Source organism: Colletotrichum karsti (genome assembly GCF_011947395.1).
Source record: "Colletotrichum karsti strain CkLH20 chromosome Unknown Scaffold32, whole genome shotgun sequence".
In the NCBI taxonomy this organism is placed as follows: domain Eukaryota; kingdom Fungi; phylum Ascomycota; class Sordariomycetes; order Glomerellales; family Glomerellaceae; genus Colletotrichum; species Colletotrichum karsti.
Genome location: NW_024065932.1, coordinates 528,775 through 546,892, shown reverse-complemented (window position 1 = coordinate 546,892; position 18,118 = coordinate 528,775). Strand labels below are relative to the sequence as shown.

The window sequence follows — 18,118 nt, the reverse complement described above, 5'->3', positions numbered from 1 at the left end:
CCCCCCCCCCCCCCCCCCCCCCCCCCCCCCCCCCGGATGTCAGCTGGTGGCCAAGTCTACCTTAGTCACTCATTTGGTCCGGTAGTCATGGTAGAAGACTAAATCGCTTTGTTTCGTATGTTTTCTTTCTTCACCACCAATTGAACAAGGCGCCAACAACGACAACGACGATATCTTCAGGTAAGAGCGCCGCCCACGCCAGAATGAGGAAAGATGTGTCCACCTTCCCAATAGCAAAACTCAGGCGAGGCCTCATCAACGTTACGCTCACATCGGGAAACAACACAGCAAAGTCATTCAGCCCTCTGCGGGCACGTAGCTCAATTCGCTACCTAGGATGCATAGGTCGACTTCAAAGTCCGTTATTCCCCCAAGTTTGGTCATCCCGTTTCATCAATTCGTAAAAAGAAAGGGGGCAACGCTCATGCCATGCACAAGTTTGCTTTCCTTCCATTCCGTTCCCCACCTGCTCCATGACGACGTCATTGCCGGTTTAGTCTGTGGAGGAGACGCCTGTTAGTCGAACTGTCTTGATTCGGTGAGCACAGGAGGAAGTAAGGACTACTAACTCATGACGAAGTTGCCGTTGTCGTTGCCGATGCGCTCGGAGAGGTTGCAGTCGGCGTCGATGGCCTCGCCCTCGAGGTTGAAGAGGCGGGCGCGGAGGATGGGGACGTTTTCGCCGCCCTCGATTTCGAAGCGGATGTTCTCGGCGGAGTCGGAGAAGCCTGTGAGAGGTTGAAGGGTGGTTAGTCTTGGGTTGGTGATGATGGCATGGACGGGAAGAGGAGGAGGGGGAGCAAGTAGTTACGTACCACCACCGGACCAGTCGAAGCGGCCGTTGTCGTTGCCGAGGACGGTGTTGAGGTCGATCGAGGTGTCGTTGAGGTCACCGTTCTCGTTGCGGAGCTGGGCGTGGAGGATGTGGCCGTCGTCGACGCGGATGTTCTCGGCAGAAAGGTGGAAAGACATTTTGTCGTTTAGGATTTACGTGGGTATGGTGAAAGTTGAGGTTTTTTGTTTTAGTGAGGAAGTGAGAAGGGAGAGAGCAGCCTAGTCGACGGTGGTGACGAGGAGGGAGGGAGAGGTTTATATAGAGACCTGTGACGTCTACTAGGCGCACCTTTATGGATCACGGAGGAGGGGGGACGGGCATGGGGCGAGAGGCCTCCTCCATCTACGTAGCGTATGTTCAAACACGTGGAGGTAGGTGGAAGGGGAGGGGAAAGCTCTGCTGGGAAAGAGCGGTCTTGGAAGTTGAGGATTACGCCGCTCGGCGATCGCGTCACGTAGTGTGCCCATTGGCTTCCATTGTTGCCGTCCATTGAGACCGAGTCTTGGTCCTGTAGCTGTTCCGCCCTACCAAAGGGCGAGGAACGGGACATGAGGCATCTACGGTGGCATTCGGGAATTCCACGTCGTTTCGGTTTGTTTCTGCCGTCATGTTATCACCTTGTTGCTACGTGTAAAGCTATCGAGCTCCCTCCTCCTCCCCCCCCCGTCCCGGCCAAGAGCCGCAGCTTTTCAGCTCACATCCCCGCCAATGACAAGGGTACGAGCTCCTGGGAAAACGGGTCCAAGGGTAGCTTAAAGTGGGATGGAGGGGTAGGTAGCTTAGCTGTTCTTGTGTGGGAAGGGGTGGTTTGGTCACAGGTCAGGACGGGATGTGTTCACAGTTGAGACTTGAAGCTGTGGTGGTGGTGGTGGTCACTGATGGTTTGGTTTGCCTTACACACATTTCCCACGCCACGCCGCCACGACCACCCCCGCCGGCAAGGGGATGCCGAGAGCTCACGATGGGGGGAGCTTGGCGTGCGGTTTGCATCATGCAGGGCCTCTCGGGCGCGAATGGGAAGCTGGGTTCGGGGGAGGGTTATTACGCGGCCTTTCCTGCAGGTCCCTCACTTGTTGTCATCATCCGAGGGGGCATGGGGAGGTTGTTATTTCGGCTGAGGTTTTAAGCTCAGGAAGCTCGGATTAGACTCGGCGGGACGGCGCCGGGAGGCAGCCGCGCGCTTGGGATGTGAGGTGGAAGTATCGAGTCGACTACGGTAAAGCTAATGGAAGGCCTCTGGGGATTTGTTGCATGATCGAATGACGCCTCGAAAGGCGGCCGCATATTTGAGACCCGGACTGGGCTGAAGGAAGGTCAACTGAAAATAAACATGAGGTACGAGGCGTATTGGGATACGGCACGCACGCTCCAAGGCGTTTTGAGGAGGGGTGCAGAATGAGGGGCGGCTTGCTTCGAAGAGGGTCCAGAACAGCTGACTTGAGGGAGCCAAGGATTGATGTCTCGGTAGCCAAGATCAAGGTTGGAAGAGAGAGGGGGCCCAGCCCACGGATCGTCTCGGATTGCCGTCAGGTGTCTGCTCATCGGTGGGAATTTTTAAACGGAGCGCAGAGACACGCAGACAGAGACAGAGACAGAGTGTTGTTTTGCTTTTTCCTGTTCTGGTTTGAGGAATGGACCGTGGGGGCGGAAGAGACGAGAGGTCCGAGAGGAGAGAGAGGAGGGGCGTGGTTTGGAGATGTCGTCCATTCAGAGATGATGTTGTGGCATGAGGCTGTATCCGCAATCCGGGTTTCTTGCCCCTGGCCTGGGACGTCGGCGGCCCCGGCCTGTGGAAAGGTAAGGTACGGAAAAGGAAAAGGGGGTTGATGGAGTTCGGCAGCTATTTTTTTCGGGGGCCACGGCCTGCGGCATCGACCGAGGCGGTGGCCGTTTTGGTCATGGGCGGGAGTTTGTGTGTGTTTATTTTGTTTTGTACAAAGTATAGACCTTGTTTGTGGCTGTCAAGCTGGTCTCGTCTCGTCTGGTTGCTTCCATTCGGCCTGGGAGGGAGCCCATTGACGTTATGGATGTTGTACTATGTAGACGAGACATGTGGCTGTTGACGTGACGTTGCTGGGTGAGGGTGAGGTGTGTTTTGAGTTGAAGGTGGTGATCTGTCGTCGCACAGGCCCAGCGATGGAGGGGTCAGAGGAGCCAAGGCGGGGCGGGGCGGGGTTGGCGATTCATCATAGGAGCGGTCAGAGGAGAGACATTTTGGGAGGCGGACGGCAAGGTTGATTTGGAGTCGACACCTTGAGGGCTGGTGAGTTTGTGTATATAATGGCTTGGTAGCTTGAGTTATCGTCCTGGAGTGACGACGATGGCACTGTCGATGGACTCTTCAACCAGGGCTCAGTACCCGTGGAAGCAGTATCAGCGGCGAGACATGGATCATCATGAGCATCACGCAGCAACGATATCGGGAGCAGTGCTTCGGCGTCTCAAAAGTCAATTGCCAAATGAGTGACTAAGCTAGCCAACAGGTCCCTCCATCAACGCAGAAAGAACACCATCCGCCGATTCTCGTCCCCTCGGAACCGCAACCCGTACCCGAAAAACAAAACTCGGATCGTCGTGTTGTCGCAAAAGACGGCAAGAGACGCGGCCGCGGCGTTGTACCGCGACCGCGCTCCTAAACGGAGACGTATGTCATGGCTCGTAGGTCGTTAAGGGAGAGGCAGCTTATTTGCAGCTGGAGCAAGAGCAGTTGGAACCGCAGTTGCCTGAGACATGGGGTGTTAGCTTCTTGTCAGGTACAGGATGGACGGCATCGATGTCGTGACCGATGCAGCAGCCACAAGCAGCAGGGGGAGTTGACATACAGGTAGAAGCGCCGGAGCAGCCACAGTCACCCTTCATTTTGATGGTTGGTTTGGGTTGGTTGAAAAAGGTTTGAAAATGTTGTTATTGTTGTTGATGTTTGATTGATCGCGTTGCGGAGTAGAAGGAGCCGTCGAAAAGACAGGGCAAGAAACCGCGCACTTATATATCCAGAGACTCCAACTCGGCCGTCAGAGTCAAACACAGAGAGGGGAGCGAAGGAGGGGTCGGGATGTCAGATGAGGGTGGCCAGATGGAGCCGGATCGGGCGGCCGTCATTGGTCTGAATGCTTCGGGTATGCGCCGTTTGTGCTGGTTGTCCGTTGGATGGTGGGGATTGCGGCCTTTGTGCGTGGACGGTGGCCAGTCGCTCATGTTTGTGGTTGGATTGGTGACTTGTTGGCCTTGGTTCCGCCGCCGGGCAATGCATGTCGACGGCGGCGTATCGCCTCGTCTCCTCGGTGCCGTCGTCAACCCCTCCTCTCACGGGCTTCTTCTGCTTCCCTTATCGCGCCCAAGATAAGGTTCAGGTGGGTGCGTCTTTTGTGCTTCCAGTCGCCGGGATGCTGCGAATTGCTCCTTCATGCAGCGTTTGCAGCTGACCCTGGCAAGCCTAAGCCTGGCTTTCCGCCAACATTGGATGGGACGAGGGCGCGCGCTCGCTCCGTTCTAAGCGTGACGGCCCAGTATCTTCTAGCACCTGCTGGACTGGGCTCTCGAGATAACGGCAATCCTTTCAGGCAGGACCCTGAATCTTTGGAGGCGGCTGACGTCGGGGCACCTGGGGGCGAGGAGGGGTATCCCGAGAAGGCACCAACTCTACCCCAAGATGCCAATCCTACTGGAGGAGGAGATGGATGGTGGCCCCGGTGGCTGTGACGTCTGTCATGGTGCGTGGCTGTCTCGAGTTGCGGGTTTTGTGCGTTATTCTTCACCACTCGCTGCTCGAATTCTCGATTTAGCTGAGACCGGGCATGTCATTTCTTCGAGGCATTCCTGCGGGATACGGCGCGCATGATTGATTGTCGAAAAAAGGGCCTTGGTCGGGCTCGCCTGAGCGGCATGACGGCGTCTCCGGCGCGAGCCCGTCGTTCTCGAAACGAAGCGAAGGCATGGGGGAACTTGACGACTTGACGACTTGTTCATCACCGCTTCTTCAGCGACTCGACATCTCCACCGCCGTTCTCCACGGCTCCAACGTCCCCCCTTGGTGCATTGACCTTCCGAAGCATTACGGCGTGCCGGTGCCGTTCCAACCACGCTGGGGCCTTGGTGTGACCGTCCGCGTCGGAGGGTTTTGGTGCTTCGGCGTCGCTAGCTCTTGGGCCGGCGTCTTCTTGACCGTCAGCTCGCCTCGTGTCACCCAGTAGGGCGGGCTGACAGGCGGCGGATGATGGATGTCGGCAGGCAACGTTGTTGTCTTTCGGAAATGGTCGCCTCTCGTCAGCCGTTCGCAACAGGCCAAAAAAGCCATGCTGTCAAAGGCACTTTTCCGAGAGGTACTTCTGCGGTCCTGCATCATATTCGACATGTGGCCGAGTTCACTGGCTGGTTTGCTGATTGCCAGACCCCTTCAGCGGCGAATTACTTCAGGCTGAATGGATCTCGCTTCATGGCCCTGCAGCTGTGCCAGGTGAAGAAACTTGCTCAAAACGCCGTCATCAGCATTGGCGAGGAAATGTTCTCAATCGCGCGCGATGTTGAAAAGAAAATAATGTCGACATTGTCATGTTGTACAGCTGGAAAATCGTGAGCATTTGGCCGGTTTGCCGTCACAAGCATCGTCAGTGTATTTGGTAAGGAACACTGGCGGATCTTTTCGGGCAAAGATCGGCATGTTTCGGAAAGAGTGGCCCCCGGCCCAGCACGGACCATAAATGAGTGTCTTACATAATCAGACTCTACATCACGTGATCCGTGGATGGCCGCCGTCTCCTGTCATCAGCCAAGATCATCTCTCATTGCTGACGGTGCTGGCGCTTCTTTGAGAAACTGCCGCTGTTCGGCTGAGAAGAATTGTACTTCTAACGCCAAAAGCCCACGATCACTCGACTTTGACAACCTGTAGAAGGTCTTGTTCTGTACAACTAACAGAACGCGCTGTGGAATACAGATTGAGATCACCAGCACCATTGTCGGATGAATGAACACAAGCAAAATCGGAATCGATACTAGCCAAGAAGCCATTCGAATATGCTGTTGCCGACCCTCGAGATGACCAGCTTCATTCCCTCCCACTCAGCTTCACCTTCATCTGCATTCCGGACCTGGGCGACGCCCCCAGCTTCATCTCTTGAAACGCCGCATCACCCACATACAAATCCAAATCGAAGAAGATCGTCTTCGGCTCCTTGCTCTTCTCCCCCATAACCACCGTCTCAAATTCGAACCACCGCGCCGTCAACAACAGCAGAACCCGCAGCTCGTCCATCGCGAGATCCTGCCCCATGCACGCCCTCGGTCCCCTCTCGAACGGCCTCCACGCGTACCGGTGGAGCGCCGCGCCCTCCTCGCCCAGGAACCTCTCCGGCCGGAACGCCTTGGGGTCCTTGAAGACGGCCGGGTCGTAGTGCGACGTGAATCCGCAGAGCGACAACATGTGGCCCGCGAGAGGCAGCTGCCTCCCGTCGCAGTCGAGGAACTTGAGGCCGGGCGGGGCCGCCCTGGTCGTGAATCCCACGGGGAACATGCGGAGGGTTTCTTTGATGACCGCCGTCGTGTACTCGAGCTCGTTCGTCTTGGAGGGTTCCGTCCGCAATAGGTCTGCGCTCTCATTGAGTCCGGCTGGGAATACCGCGTCGTGCTCTTCGCGGAGACGGCGCATCGCGTCCGGGTTGAGGCTGAGGAGCATCATCATGAAGGTATACGCGTCCGTTGTCGTCCCGTGGCCGCCAAGAAGCAGGGCCTTGAGGCTGCAGCAGGGGTCAGTGAGAAATCTCGTCGACGCCAGGGGACTACTCACTTGATCACGACGAGCTCCAGGAACTTGCCTTTTGGTGGTCCGGGCTGTCCGCTCTGAATGTAGTCCGCGATAATCCGATCCATGATGCTCTTCGCCTGCCGTCTCGTCGGCAACTCCTTCTCGTTCTTCATCACATTGTACCTCTCGTTCAGGGCCTTTTCGATGGTCGCAGAGCTCCTCTTCTTGACGACACCGATTCTAAAGTGCTCCGTCACTCTCGCTATCGGGTTCCACGTGCTGATCAGGAAATTGAAATACTCAATCAGCGCGCGCAGGTCCTCGAGCAAACCGGAGCCCTTGCCCTGCGCATCCAGCGACCACCCAAACACAATGGTCCCAATCACGTCAAAAACCGCCTTGGCGGTCTCGTTCTCGAGAGAAAACGCCTCGCCCTCCTTCGCAAGCTCGCGCAACCTCTCGTGGAAGACCAGAACGTGCTCCGAGAACATGCCGAGCATCGGCTTCACGTAACTCGGCGAGAACCCGGACCCGAGCATCCTGTGCGCCTCCTTCCAGGCCTCGCCGTTCACGGAGACGATGTTCTCGCGGCCCAGGACGGGCCCCAGGTACTTGCCGACCGTCTCGTGCTTGAGCGTCGGGTTCACTGTGAGGAGCTGCATCGCCGCGTCCGGGTCCGTCACGACGAGCTGCGGATCCGCCAGCGGCCAGAGGTCGAGGTACCACGCGCCGGGCAGGTTGTACTTCTGCGACAGCGTGGTGAAGTAGTACTGCGGGTGGCAGTTCGGCGGCATCGTCGCGGCGACCTCGCCCAGGAGCTTGAGGTGGCCCCAGAGGAAGGAGTGGCCTGGCGGGCATGGCTGGGCGACGTCAGTGAGCTGCTGTGGTCTTCATCGCGCCGTACTCGGCGCTCTGCGACGTGATGCTGTCGTTTCTCACCTTGTCCTTGTAGAAGTTCCTCACTTGGATGAGGCGTATGACGAAGTACCCCAGCGACGCCCCAAGGGCGAAGGCGATGAGCGTGTTGGACACACCGAACATGGTAGCGCCAGTGGGTGGTGATTTTGTGTGACTTGAACCGTTATCCGCGAACAGCAGAAAACGTTGTGAACCGTCAATTCAGATGTTGGAATTGGGGAGATCAGAGTGGTGACACAAGAGGAGGAGAGGTATGCGCTGTCTCGGGTACCTTTACAGATACCCAGCTGAGGCCAAGATGACGAGCACTAGCCCCTGTCCAGCGCGTACGTCTTGGTTCAATCGGAGACTAGGCCTTTCTGGCTTACACGAATGATAATACCTGTTTTGCCTAATTCCACGCGAGCTGAATCCTTCATGCTTCCCTCTGATAGACGCCGCTCGGTTAGCACCAACATCAGTCACCAATCGACCCCGCATGAGGTCTAGAATCGCGACGCTGGTTATGTTTAGCTTTAAGTCAATCGCGTGGAGGCTGAGCTAAGGCAGATTAGTCATTGCATCATCAGTTCCGTGAACTGGGAGTTAGACTGTCGCTTTTCTTCGTGATGCTCCTTGTGAGATGAATGCTCGGCCTCGCCTTACGTTTCCACAGAATCGCAGACACAACATATTCTCAACGAAGACACGAGAAGACACTTCTCGAGAGCGGAAAGCTGATGGGATAATGTCTGCTTCAATTGAAAAAATCGCCAAGAATCCGCCATGCGTTAAGCCATGATCGCCGCGGCAGCGGCCCGAAAAGCTTGTAAAAGGCTGCTCGTCGTAAACGTGCAGCAATCGGGGACACAAGACACTTTGTCGTGTCCCAATTGCAACCTTAACGCAGATGATGACAGAAGAAGCTGACTCTACGGAACCGAGGATTTTAGATGTTTCGAGGAAATGATGTGGCAGCATTTACCACAGTTGGCAATGAGAAGGGCGGAAATACTTCGTATTGCCCAACGCAGCAGTGGCCGATGGCTTTTCCCTCTTGGCCGAGACACACAACTGGCCATTACCACGCAAACACTGATTTCCGGCTGGCATGTCGCACTCGCAAGGCAACCACTCTCACAAGGCGGACAGCTTTAATGCTTCACTTCCCGTCATCTATGCTCATACCACACTGGCCTCACCCCTCGCACAACTCAGGCTGACCCGAGACATTCCACAGGTCTTTGTCTTCCGGTTATAAGAACCCTTCCATGCCGTGACAAATGCCCCATTTCCAGGCCCCTTACGTGTTACACGAACCCTCCGAAATGTTCAGCCCAGCAAAACTCACCGCAAATGCTTTCAACTCGTTCCGATGGTCGATCTGGGGACCACAGTACGCTGCCCTGCTAGGCGCAGCTGCAGCACTTATGGCGATGGTCATTCTACTTGCCAAGTTTGATGATCAGCTTTTCTTTGAGTGGAAGGGTATCTCACTCAATACCATCATTTCCATCCTCTCAGTCACGATAAAGGCGGCAGTTACTTTCGTCATCTCGGAGTGTATCTCTCAGTGGAAATGGATTCTGTTCAGTCGCGGAGAACAGCGGTTGCTCATCGATTTCGACCGGATCGACGCAGCTGCGAGAGGCCCATTGGGCAGTCTCAGGATTCTTTTCAGAACGAAGAGAGCGTGAGTCTCATATGAAAGCTTCACTGGACTGATTCATGAGATTGATAGAAAGACTCAGGTTCGTTACACAATTTGGTGCCGTCTTGACTCTGATCGTCCTCGGTCTGGACCCCTTCACACAGCAGCTCATCCAGCTACGTCCAGAGATTCAGTACAACGAGCCCGACGACAATGCCGTGGCTTACATTGCCAACACGGGGAGCTATTATCTCGGAACTGCTCAAAGCCAGCCGAGATTTTTCGAAAATTCAACATTTAATTCAGAGGGCAACGTAATTGAATTCGAAAGGCATGAATGGTGGAACGTAACGACTAGCGTTTCTCCGTCAATGGAGGGCGCAATTATGAGTGCTTTTTACAACTCAACAGAGCAGCTTCGAAATGAAACTCTGTTTGAGTGTACAGCTGGTGAATGCAAATTCGGCCCTTTTCAGACCCTCGGCATATGTCACAGATGCAACGATGTTACTTCGGAACTCACGACCAGGGCGGACAACTTCGACAATGTCATCAACGCCATCTACGAATACCGAACCGAAGCCATCACATCTAATATTCTGGCTAAGGCTGTCAGTCTCCCAAATGGCCACTTCATTGCCAACACCGACGGCTGCCGGCCCTATAACGACGATACTACTTTCGGTTGCTGGGGCAAGTCGACCATGAGCACAACTTTCGGCACCGGAAATCCAAACAAGACGGTATCGATGAAAGATATCGACACTCTTCTTTGGTCCATGAGCTTTATCTACCCAAACAAGGAAACGCTCAACAAGTCCGGGTCTTTTCCCAGCCTCAAGGATGGAGGCAATAAAGACGCCGTCACCTGGCCTACTGTTGCCTTGAATGCCTCAGAATGTGCACTCTACTATTGTGTCAAGAATATTTCATCAACAGTCTTAGACAACCGACTTGAGGAAGACATCACTGAAGTCGACGGCGTCACGAGAACCGAAGATTCATGGGACTCAGGCCTCACAGATCAGACGGGCCTCACACATCAGACGCGAGTGAGACCACCAGAATACCTCGCACCCCCCGATGAATCTCGCGCACTGGAGTTTCACGAGTACTGGTCCGTCGCTTTCTATAAAAATCTGACCCTGACACTTCCGAGCCTGAGATTCCCCTGGCGGATGGAAGTGGGACAGGAGTCCGTAAAGTCTCTCAGCGCCCATTTCCAAGGCCTGTTCCGGTGGGAACCCTGGTATAACAACACCAAGATCCGTGAGGCTCTCCAGAAGATTCCCGGAATGGAGAAAGCGGACGGCTTCAACGGTGCAATCTTGGGCCCTCTTGACCAAACCGACTTGAACATGGACGCCAGACCACCGGCGCTGAAGTACCTACTTCCATGGTCCCGACTTGATCATGCCAATATTTCTGTGGTGTTTGAAACATTGGCTATGAGCATGACGAACGAGATGCGCCGTACTTCTGACATGCAGGACCAAGCCCGGAACGGCATGGATACCATGTCACATAAAGGGCTAGTCGGCAGTCCAATCGTGCTGTACCGAGTAGCGTGGCCGTGGATCGCCCTTCACGTCACGGCACTTGCATGTGCCTTGGTCTTCCTGTTCATGACGATCCATGGTTCCGACGGCAAGGAAAATATACCGCTATGGAAGAGTAGCTCCCTGGCAGCTATCCGACGTGGGCACGATGCAGGTGGCGTATTCGATGATACGGGTCCGTCCATTGGGGAGATGGAAAACAAGGCAAGAAAGGTGTATATGGGAGAGAGTCAAGACGATCCTGAAGAAGCAAAGCCTTGTATTACGCTGGTTGAGACCCCTGTACCGAAGCAGAGAAGCCAGTCACACACATTCTAGGACTCAACAAGGTCACTTATCTGAAGTCAGCGAACCAGATAAGTTATTGATATTCTTGACAAGATCTTGTTCACCTGGTTCACCTGGAGTCTGAGCTCTTCTCCCACAAGCCCTACGCCGCATGACAACCTATGACACTCAGGCGCTGGTGCCTGGCATATCTTAATTAGACATCACAAAGCTCGCCATTCTGAGCCAGACAACTGAAAGAGGGCGACATTATCTTGGCGACTTGCTTGGTATGAGCTTGCCGTATTGAGAAGGCCGTCATGTTGCACGGTCTCAATCTTCGCGGCGTTGACCACCGTGCCAGCGCTGGAGTCCTGGACGGCCGACTCTGTCGTTAGGCGGGTTCAACACACATTGAAAAGAGCCGTTGACAGCCACGAAAAAGGAAAAAAAAACGCCGCTTCATGCGTATCTGCCGATGATCTCAATTGTCGGCCCATCAACAGGGGCGTGAAACATTCGTCGAACCCGCCCTGTCTGCTTCAACAAGACCATCAGACGAGACGACACCGGAATCCAACAAGTGCATATAAACCGGATGGCCGTAATAAGTGGTGAACTCTCAATCTTAGATCTTCAATTCTTCCCCTTGAAAACACATCAGAAGTTGAGTTGCGCCGGTCTGCTTCATTCTCGCTAGAAATGCCCGCCCCACCGCCGAATGCCTCCGGGCCGAGAAGACCCACCTTTCCCCGGCCTTCTCGGGCGGCGTCCGGAGGACAGTCACATCAGACGGGTCCTCTCCGCAAGTCCCGTCTACAACCCATCCCCCCGCTGCCAAAAGACGCGAAAGAAATCTCTCTTTCCCAGAACGTCAGGATACAGACCAACCAGACCCTATCCCTCGCTACGATAACCAACCCGGGAATACCGCTCCCCTTCCCATTTTCGATTCCCGTTGGCTTATCAATATTGCTGGTCGATGATGTTATCCGGAAGCCGGACAATCCTTAAAAAATGAGTGGCGGCAACCCCACGTTTTAGGGTTGCTTAGGAGCGCATATATAGGATGGATGCATGCCCACATCCCTCCGGAGTTTTAGTCCTTGGAGTTCGGACCAAATGAGGACTGGTTCTTGGGGTCCTCGTAATCTTTCCCGGAGGATCGGTTCGGAACGCGAAACCGAGATTGGATGCGAGCACCGAAAACCAACGCGTCTGGGACCGAAACAAGTTGCCATAAACATGCGGCCATCGAGGCATGCCTGAGAGCCGGTGGTCTAGTAGAGGCAAACACCTAGTTACGCAGTCATACTGGTCTCTTGAATACTGCAAAGGGGCTTTAGTAAGATTTTGCTCTGTTGAAAATGGACAAATCTGCCGATACGCAAGCATGCCTTTTGTACAGATTTAAATGACACCTCCCGAAACTCCAGATCTCTGTTCCCTTCCGAGCCAGAACGCCACGGTGCTGAGACGGGGTGCCTTTTAGACGTATAAAAACCCCGGGCCAAAATCAAGATACCCATAATGTCTCTCCGAAGAGCTGCTATCCTAATCCACAACTTTCATCTCCGAGTGACCCCCATTGAACCAGCCCATCTGGTACATTGCCATCCCGAACCCAGACGCCTGGCTGACCGTCAAGCATTTGTCCAAAACCCATAACTTGGTATCCTGGTCGGCCAAAGCGGACTTCAGCACGGCAATCATGGGCCAAAACATGGCCCACGCTTGGAACCCCATTCCCTGATTCTTGCAGACGGTCTCCCTACCGTCGAAGCCAAATATCACTCGAATTTGCTCGCATACCTGTTCCAGCGCCGTCAAGCCGTGGGGTAAGTCGACAAGCGTGCTGAGTTGCTCGCGCGTTGGTTCGCCGAGAGCGATGAGCAGGCTGAGAACCTGCTCTACGATGTGCAGTCGTACCGTGAGATAGAGACCTTTCGCAATCGCGTTGCTCGTCTCTGAATTCCGGTTGAGAAGACCGTTGAACGAGCTCACGCCCGGTTCTGCCATGCCGTCCACTAGTGTCTGACGAGGGCTTGGGGATGTGACTCGGTAATTAGCCGCCGCCTCCAGGTCGCGAATGATTCCAATGCCCGTTCTGAACACCTCTGTAACGGTGTCGACGGATGCGTCATGGATATCGGGAGAGACAATCATCTTCTGAGCGACGAACTTGTAGTCGATGGCCCGAGCTATCAGAGATTCAACCACGCCGCCCTGCGCCCACGCAGCCTGAGTGAGACCCATCAGTATGGGTGATCGGCCTTCTTGCCCAATGAATATTTCAAGAATCTAGAGAAACAATCAGCAATATGACTTTTCTGGTAGAGATGGGTTTCATACCCCGAGCTGGGCAATGAAGGCCAATGACGCCTTGTCCAACGAAGTGGCGATTCCTTGCTCAGCTCTGTACCTGAGAAGAGCTAGTGATCCACGACAATGCGAAGCAATCTTGGACGGGGTTTTGTCGGGTATGATGGCCTGGACCAGGTTAGACCACAGTTATCTCATGCATGAGTTGTTGCTCACCTCGAAGAGGCCCAACGTGAGTAAAGCCACCACTACCGAATCATCCTTCGCCTTTTCAGTGTCTCTCAGAGCAGCACTGAGCCTTACCAGAGCTTTTCCGTAGTGCTGCTTTGCTTGAGCCATCATTCCTGCCTGGCACAGTTGGAGAGACGAGCTCGCCAACGCCGTAGCTTTCACCGCCTCCTCGAAAACGCCCGGTGAGTCTCTGGGTGGTTTGAGATCAAACATCAAGTTGAAGAATCCGACCTCGTTGCCCGAGGTGTAATTCGAATAGAAGTGTCTCATCGAATAGACCTCGGTGTCGCACTGAACGTATTGGGGCATCGTCATCGACCTCCTGACCACCTCTTCCTCCTCTGACGAGTCGCTTCTGTGGCTCTCTGGTGAGCTACCCTCAGCGCCTCCGGTGCGCACGGAAAAGGTCGCATCGCCTCTCTCTTTCAGCCGTTTGGCGACACGAACTTGAACTTGATGTGCCGCTGACGCATTCTGCTGGCGATGGACCACCGTCCATGGGTCTGCGTAGCCTGGGCACTGCCGGCCTAGCGACGTACAGCGATTGCAAAACGGCTTTTGAAGGTCACACTGAGACCGGATTAGTACCCGCAAGTGTAGTTTTGCGTACGTTCAAATGTTGTAGTCACCTTGACCTTCCTCGCCTTGCAAGCAAAGCAGCTCGCAGTTGGCCGACACCCCATGATGGCCGCATGCAAGCAGTCAGGGTGCTTCCCGTGAATCCCGTCCAACCGCCACTCACCCCCGCGTCAGCTAGGTCAGCGCGCGATAGCTTCGGGGACCTGAAGTGAGAAGCATTGACATAGGGGATAGCTGTAAGAGGCCTTGATGGTTCCAAATGTGGTAATCGTCGCCGGAGGCCCCAAGTTTAAGAAGTGGCTCAGTAATATTGACGAGGAAGAGACGAGTGGGCGACGGTTTTGATTCGCACGAGACGATGGGTAGGCCCGGTGGCATATGTCCCGCGGGGCACACTGAATAGCCTTTCACTAGCGATGCTACATAGCACGCTGAGGTAAGGGGCGATGAAAACGGGTTTGTAGGGCGAGTCATGTTGCTGCCACAGGCTTTTGAGATGGTGTTCTGCGACAAGAATGAGTCGCGTCTCATGGCCAAAGCGCTAAAACTCAAAAGAACGATGAACTGCGGTGAGCAGCGTCATGCCTGTGAAGTTCAAATAAGCTTTGCCATTGAAAAGTCGGCGGGAAAGCTCATAATTGCTATGTGGCGCGGGTGAAGGTGTGAGCTTGAAGCTTGCGTGGAGAGTACTAAGGACACGGACTCCCTTCCCGTCTGATGAAATGAGGAGGGCAGTGAGACTTGGGCAAAAAGGCAACTTCAGCATTGTCATACCTCGGGACCCAATTGCTGGTTTTAATTCACGAGGATATTTTTAACGCGTGTGGGCAACTTTAGCCTCGGATTTCAAGTTCAATCGAAACTTCCCGCCGTAAGTTGGTGTCATAACTCTGCGCGGACCAGGATCTTTCGGGGCCTGGAAAAGCCTCCCAAGCTCTTGGGTTCGGCTAGATCAGATAAACACTCATTTACTTTGGAACTTTAATAGTTAACGACTCGCGGTGATTGCCATAGCTGGACGAAAGAAAATACGTCCTAGACTGATTTACGTGCCATTTCTGGTTCAGAGGAGTCTTTGAAATGCGTAGCGTTGGTGCAAGAAGAATGATTCCAAGGCTGGGAAACATGAGCGTTCCAGCACAGCAGCATTGGAGTCGTTTGGTGGCTGGTAGATTTCCTCAGAATCGTGTGATCATCACACAAGACTATCAAACAAGAAATAAAATTCAACCCGGGATCATCGCATGAAGACGTTCGCATGCATTCTAATCTCAATTTGGGGTATTTTCTAACAGATCAGTTACCTTCTGGAGCAAAGGCTTGCTCCATATCTGGTAACCTTTCACGTTTAGATGGACGTCATCCACCAAACAAGTTTCCAAATCAACCTTAGGCGCCGGTAGAAACTCAACCCGGCTATTCCCATCCTCCCTGAACTCGTCGACCATCCTCCGATAACTCTCGTTGGCCTTTGCTACCAACTCGTCGTCGATGTTCTTCCGCCGAAACAGTCCGGTGAGCAACACCTTCCCACCGGCTTCCAGGAGCGCCTCGATGATTCGTCTTAGCAAGCTGAGATCACTATCGCTTAACCCTCGCCTGGGTCGCAAGTTGTTTGTGCCAGCGTGAAGCACCCACAGCTTCACGTCGCGGTTGCGGAGAGTGTCGAGCAAGCTGTCCAAAGGGTTTTCGGGAGTTGATGAGCCGACAAGACGGTAGATGATGTTCTCAAACTTATCTCCGCCGACTCCAGCATTGAAAACACCCCGCAAGCGTCGTATTGTCGGAGCAGAATCTTCTTTGCAGAGATGAGCGATACTGTCGTTGCTGATCATGGTCCGTGAAGGCCATGGCTGAAAACTCGGCGTCAAGCCAGTCGTGATCATGCGCTCGAGCATGGAATCACCTAGCAGGACGATTGACGGCTCATTTGGATGTGTTTGGAGCGCGGGAAGATGCCTATCCCTCGAAGTCTCGTAAGAGCGGCGCTTGAATTTTGCGGAACGGGCTAGAGACTGCATTGTAGAGGTTCGAGAGTATGAGACTGAAGCGGGTGGAAGGGTAACGATGGTTGTTATGATGTAGATGGAAAATGTGTCGCCATCCAAGTGCTGGTCTTTATATCACGAACCGGACTGGCTTGCGGTTAACCTCTGGCTAGTAGGTGTAGTTGCGCCGCGGACGATATTACCACCCGATTGACTCATCCGGCAGCTGTGTCATTCGGCATCAGCAGTGCATGCAGGCGACATGGGCCTGGCGAACAATCCCTGGTCGATAATGCTGCCCCTGCAGAGCCTCACCAAATTCCAATGTCTGCTGACATCGTAGTTTGACTGCAGCCTTCTTCTAAGCAGGCCCTCTCTGGCGCCAGTTGTTCGAAGTGAGGGATTTAGACGGCTGGTCTGGCTTACTGCTCGGCGAGCTCGAAGCACCAGAACCAAACTTTCTCCAAGTCGAATGTTCCGACTGGGGACTCTGATCGCTCTTGACATTAGTCCACGAGGGACGTTGATCACTGGTCGATGTCCTTGATGCGGAAGGCCATCCTCCTTCGACCTCATTCCTGGTCGAATTCTGGGGCCGGGAGGGGTTCGGCCGGCTCTCCCTTGACCAGTCGTCTTGCCGGGCAGGTCTCTCCCTCCATCGAGCATTGTCCCTTTTCTCGGGAACCTGGTCATTCACCCATCTTGATGACTCCTGCAGGCTTCTGGGAATGGGCCTGGCAGCCCCGACGGTCAACTTGCCTTCCTCATACGGCGTGCCATGCAGTGCTTCAATGACCGCAGCCGCTTCTTCGGCTGTCTCGAAATCGACGAAGCAGTAATTATGGTGCCCGGGTACTGAACGCGTTGATTCGTGCGCCGTAATTCGCTTGCCAATAGCTTTGCTTTTTATCAGACGTGTTAGCTCAAGTTCTAAGGCTCTGGAAGCATGACCGCCGAGTGGACTTACGGGTTGAAGCCAGCCAACAGTCCCCTAATCTCGTCTTGGTTGTACTGTTGGTCAATCATTTTCGTCAACCCGCCAATGCGAATTCGTCTGCCGTCTCCGTCGGTAGAAAAAGCCTCGTCGAAGTGGCTCATCTGGCCGTAAGGCGCGCACTCGCCTTTTCTAGTCCCGACTTCCTTCTGCCCAGTCCAATTACCCCATCTTTGGTCTGCCGGGGCTGGTTCGCTTCTCCAGCCTCTCTCCCTTGGTTTCTTTGGCTCGCAAGGCCCAACCTTTACTGGCCGACCCCGGATCTCGACGTTGAGGGATGAGAGGGCTCGTTCGGCATCGGCGCGCTTGATAAAGTCGACGAAGCAGTAGCCGGGGTTCCTGCTACTCACGGGGTCGACTGAAATGTGTATTTTCTCAAAGCCTCCAAAGTCGTTGCCCTTGAGCGTCTCTTCGATCTCGACCGGTCGCACGATATAGAGGAGGTTGCCCAGGTAGATGCGGCGGCCCTCGACCAAGGCCGCAGGTTGTTCTAACGAAACCATGGCCGCTGTCTTCGGACTTCCTGGGCAGTTGACCAGATTAACATGCGTGTTTAGCGTATATAGAATACCGCAAGCTGCCCGAGCACAATGACCGGAGGTAGACAAACCCTGAATCGTGCTGGCTGGGCTATTGCGGGGAAGCTTCAGTGATTTGACAGTGCTCTAGCGGGGTGAACGGCGGATGAACTGCAGCATCGCGTCTTAGGGTTCGCTTCCAGGGCTCACCCTGGCACGAGGAATTTGTCTGTTGGCGACCTACAATTGTCGAACAAAACACTCAGGTCAGATTTCCACGAGCTGATGGTACTACACGTTGAATAATTCTCGGCCAGTTGTTGTGTACATACATACTAGAGCGCATGGTTCTTACTGTTAAACTAAACAAAAGCACCGCGCTTTTACTCCGCGTCATTGTCTGAAGACATGGAATTGCTGCAGTCGCGTTGAGTCCCGCGTGATCTGCTAACAGCGTTTTACTACCCGGAATGGTCTTTAGCAACAGTTGCGGCAGCCTACATCGATATTCGGTTGACCCAAATTGTGAGAAGCCTT

At 54.2% G+C, this 18,118-nt stretch overlaps 5 protein-coding genes across 5 annotated transcripts; 1 reads left to right on the top strand and 4 right to left on the bottom strand.

The window, feature by feature from the left end:
- Positions 1–564: 564 nt before the first annotated feature.
- CkaCkLH20_09236 (CVNH domain-containing protein) lies at positions 565–972 on the bottom strand (the record flags this gene model as incomplete). The annotated part of the gene is made up of 2 exons (XM_038891951.1): positions 565–728; positions 816–972. The coding sequence occupies 2 exons, from the start codon at positions 970–972 to the stop codon at positions 565–567; spliced, it is 321 nt and encodes a 106-aa protein (XP_038742884.1).
- A 4,907-nt stretch (positions 973–5,879) lies between these two features.
- CkaCkLH20_09235 (uncharacterized protein) lies at positions 5,880–7,616 on the bottom strand (the record flags this gene model as incomplete). The annotated part of the gene is made up of 3 exons (XM_038891950.1): positions 5,880–6,567; positions 6,618–7,435; positions 7,515–7,616. 3 exons carry the CDS (start codon positions 7,614–7,616, stop codon positions 5,880–5,882), a joined length of 1,608 nt encoding a protein of 535 aa, XP_038742883.1.
- A 1,184-nt stretch (positions 7,617–8,800) lies between these two features.
- Positions 8,801–11,000, top strand: CkaCkLH20_09234 (uncharacterized protein; the record flags this gene model as incomplete). The annotated part of the gene is made up of 2 exons (XM_038891949.1): positions 8,801–9,165; positions 9,224–11,000. The coding sequence occupies 2 exons, from the start codon at positions 8,801–8,803 to the stop codon at positions 10,998–11,000; spliced, it is 2,142 nt and encodes a 713-aa protein (XP_038742882.1).
- A 1,503-nt stretch (positions 11,001–12,503) lies between these two features.
- On the bottom strand, positions 12,504–16,102 carry CkaCkLH20_09233 (uncharacterized protein; the record flags this gene model as incomplete). The annotated part of the gene is made up of 4 exons (XM_038891948.1): positions 12,504–13,250; positions 13,302–13,439; positions 13,488–14,021; positions 15,386–16,102. 4 exons carry the CDS (start codon positions 16,100–16,102, stop codon positions 12,504–12,506), a joined length of 2,136 nt encoding a protein of 711 aa, XP_038742881.1.
- A 328-nt stretch (positions 16,103–16,430) lies between these two features.
- On the bottom strand, positions 16,431–17,566 carry CkaCkLH20_09232 (RNA recognition motif containing protein; the record flags this gene model as incomplete). The annotated part of the gene is made up of 2 exons (XM_038891947.1): positions 16,431–16,971; positions 17,037–17,566. The coding sequence occupies 2 exons, from the start codon at positions 17,564–17,566 to the stop codon at positions 16,431–16,433; spliced, it is 1,071 nt and encodes a 356-aa protein (XP_038742880.1).
- Between the last annotated feature and the right edge of the window lie 552 nt (positions 17,567–18,118).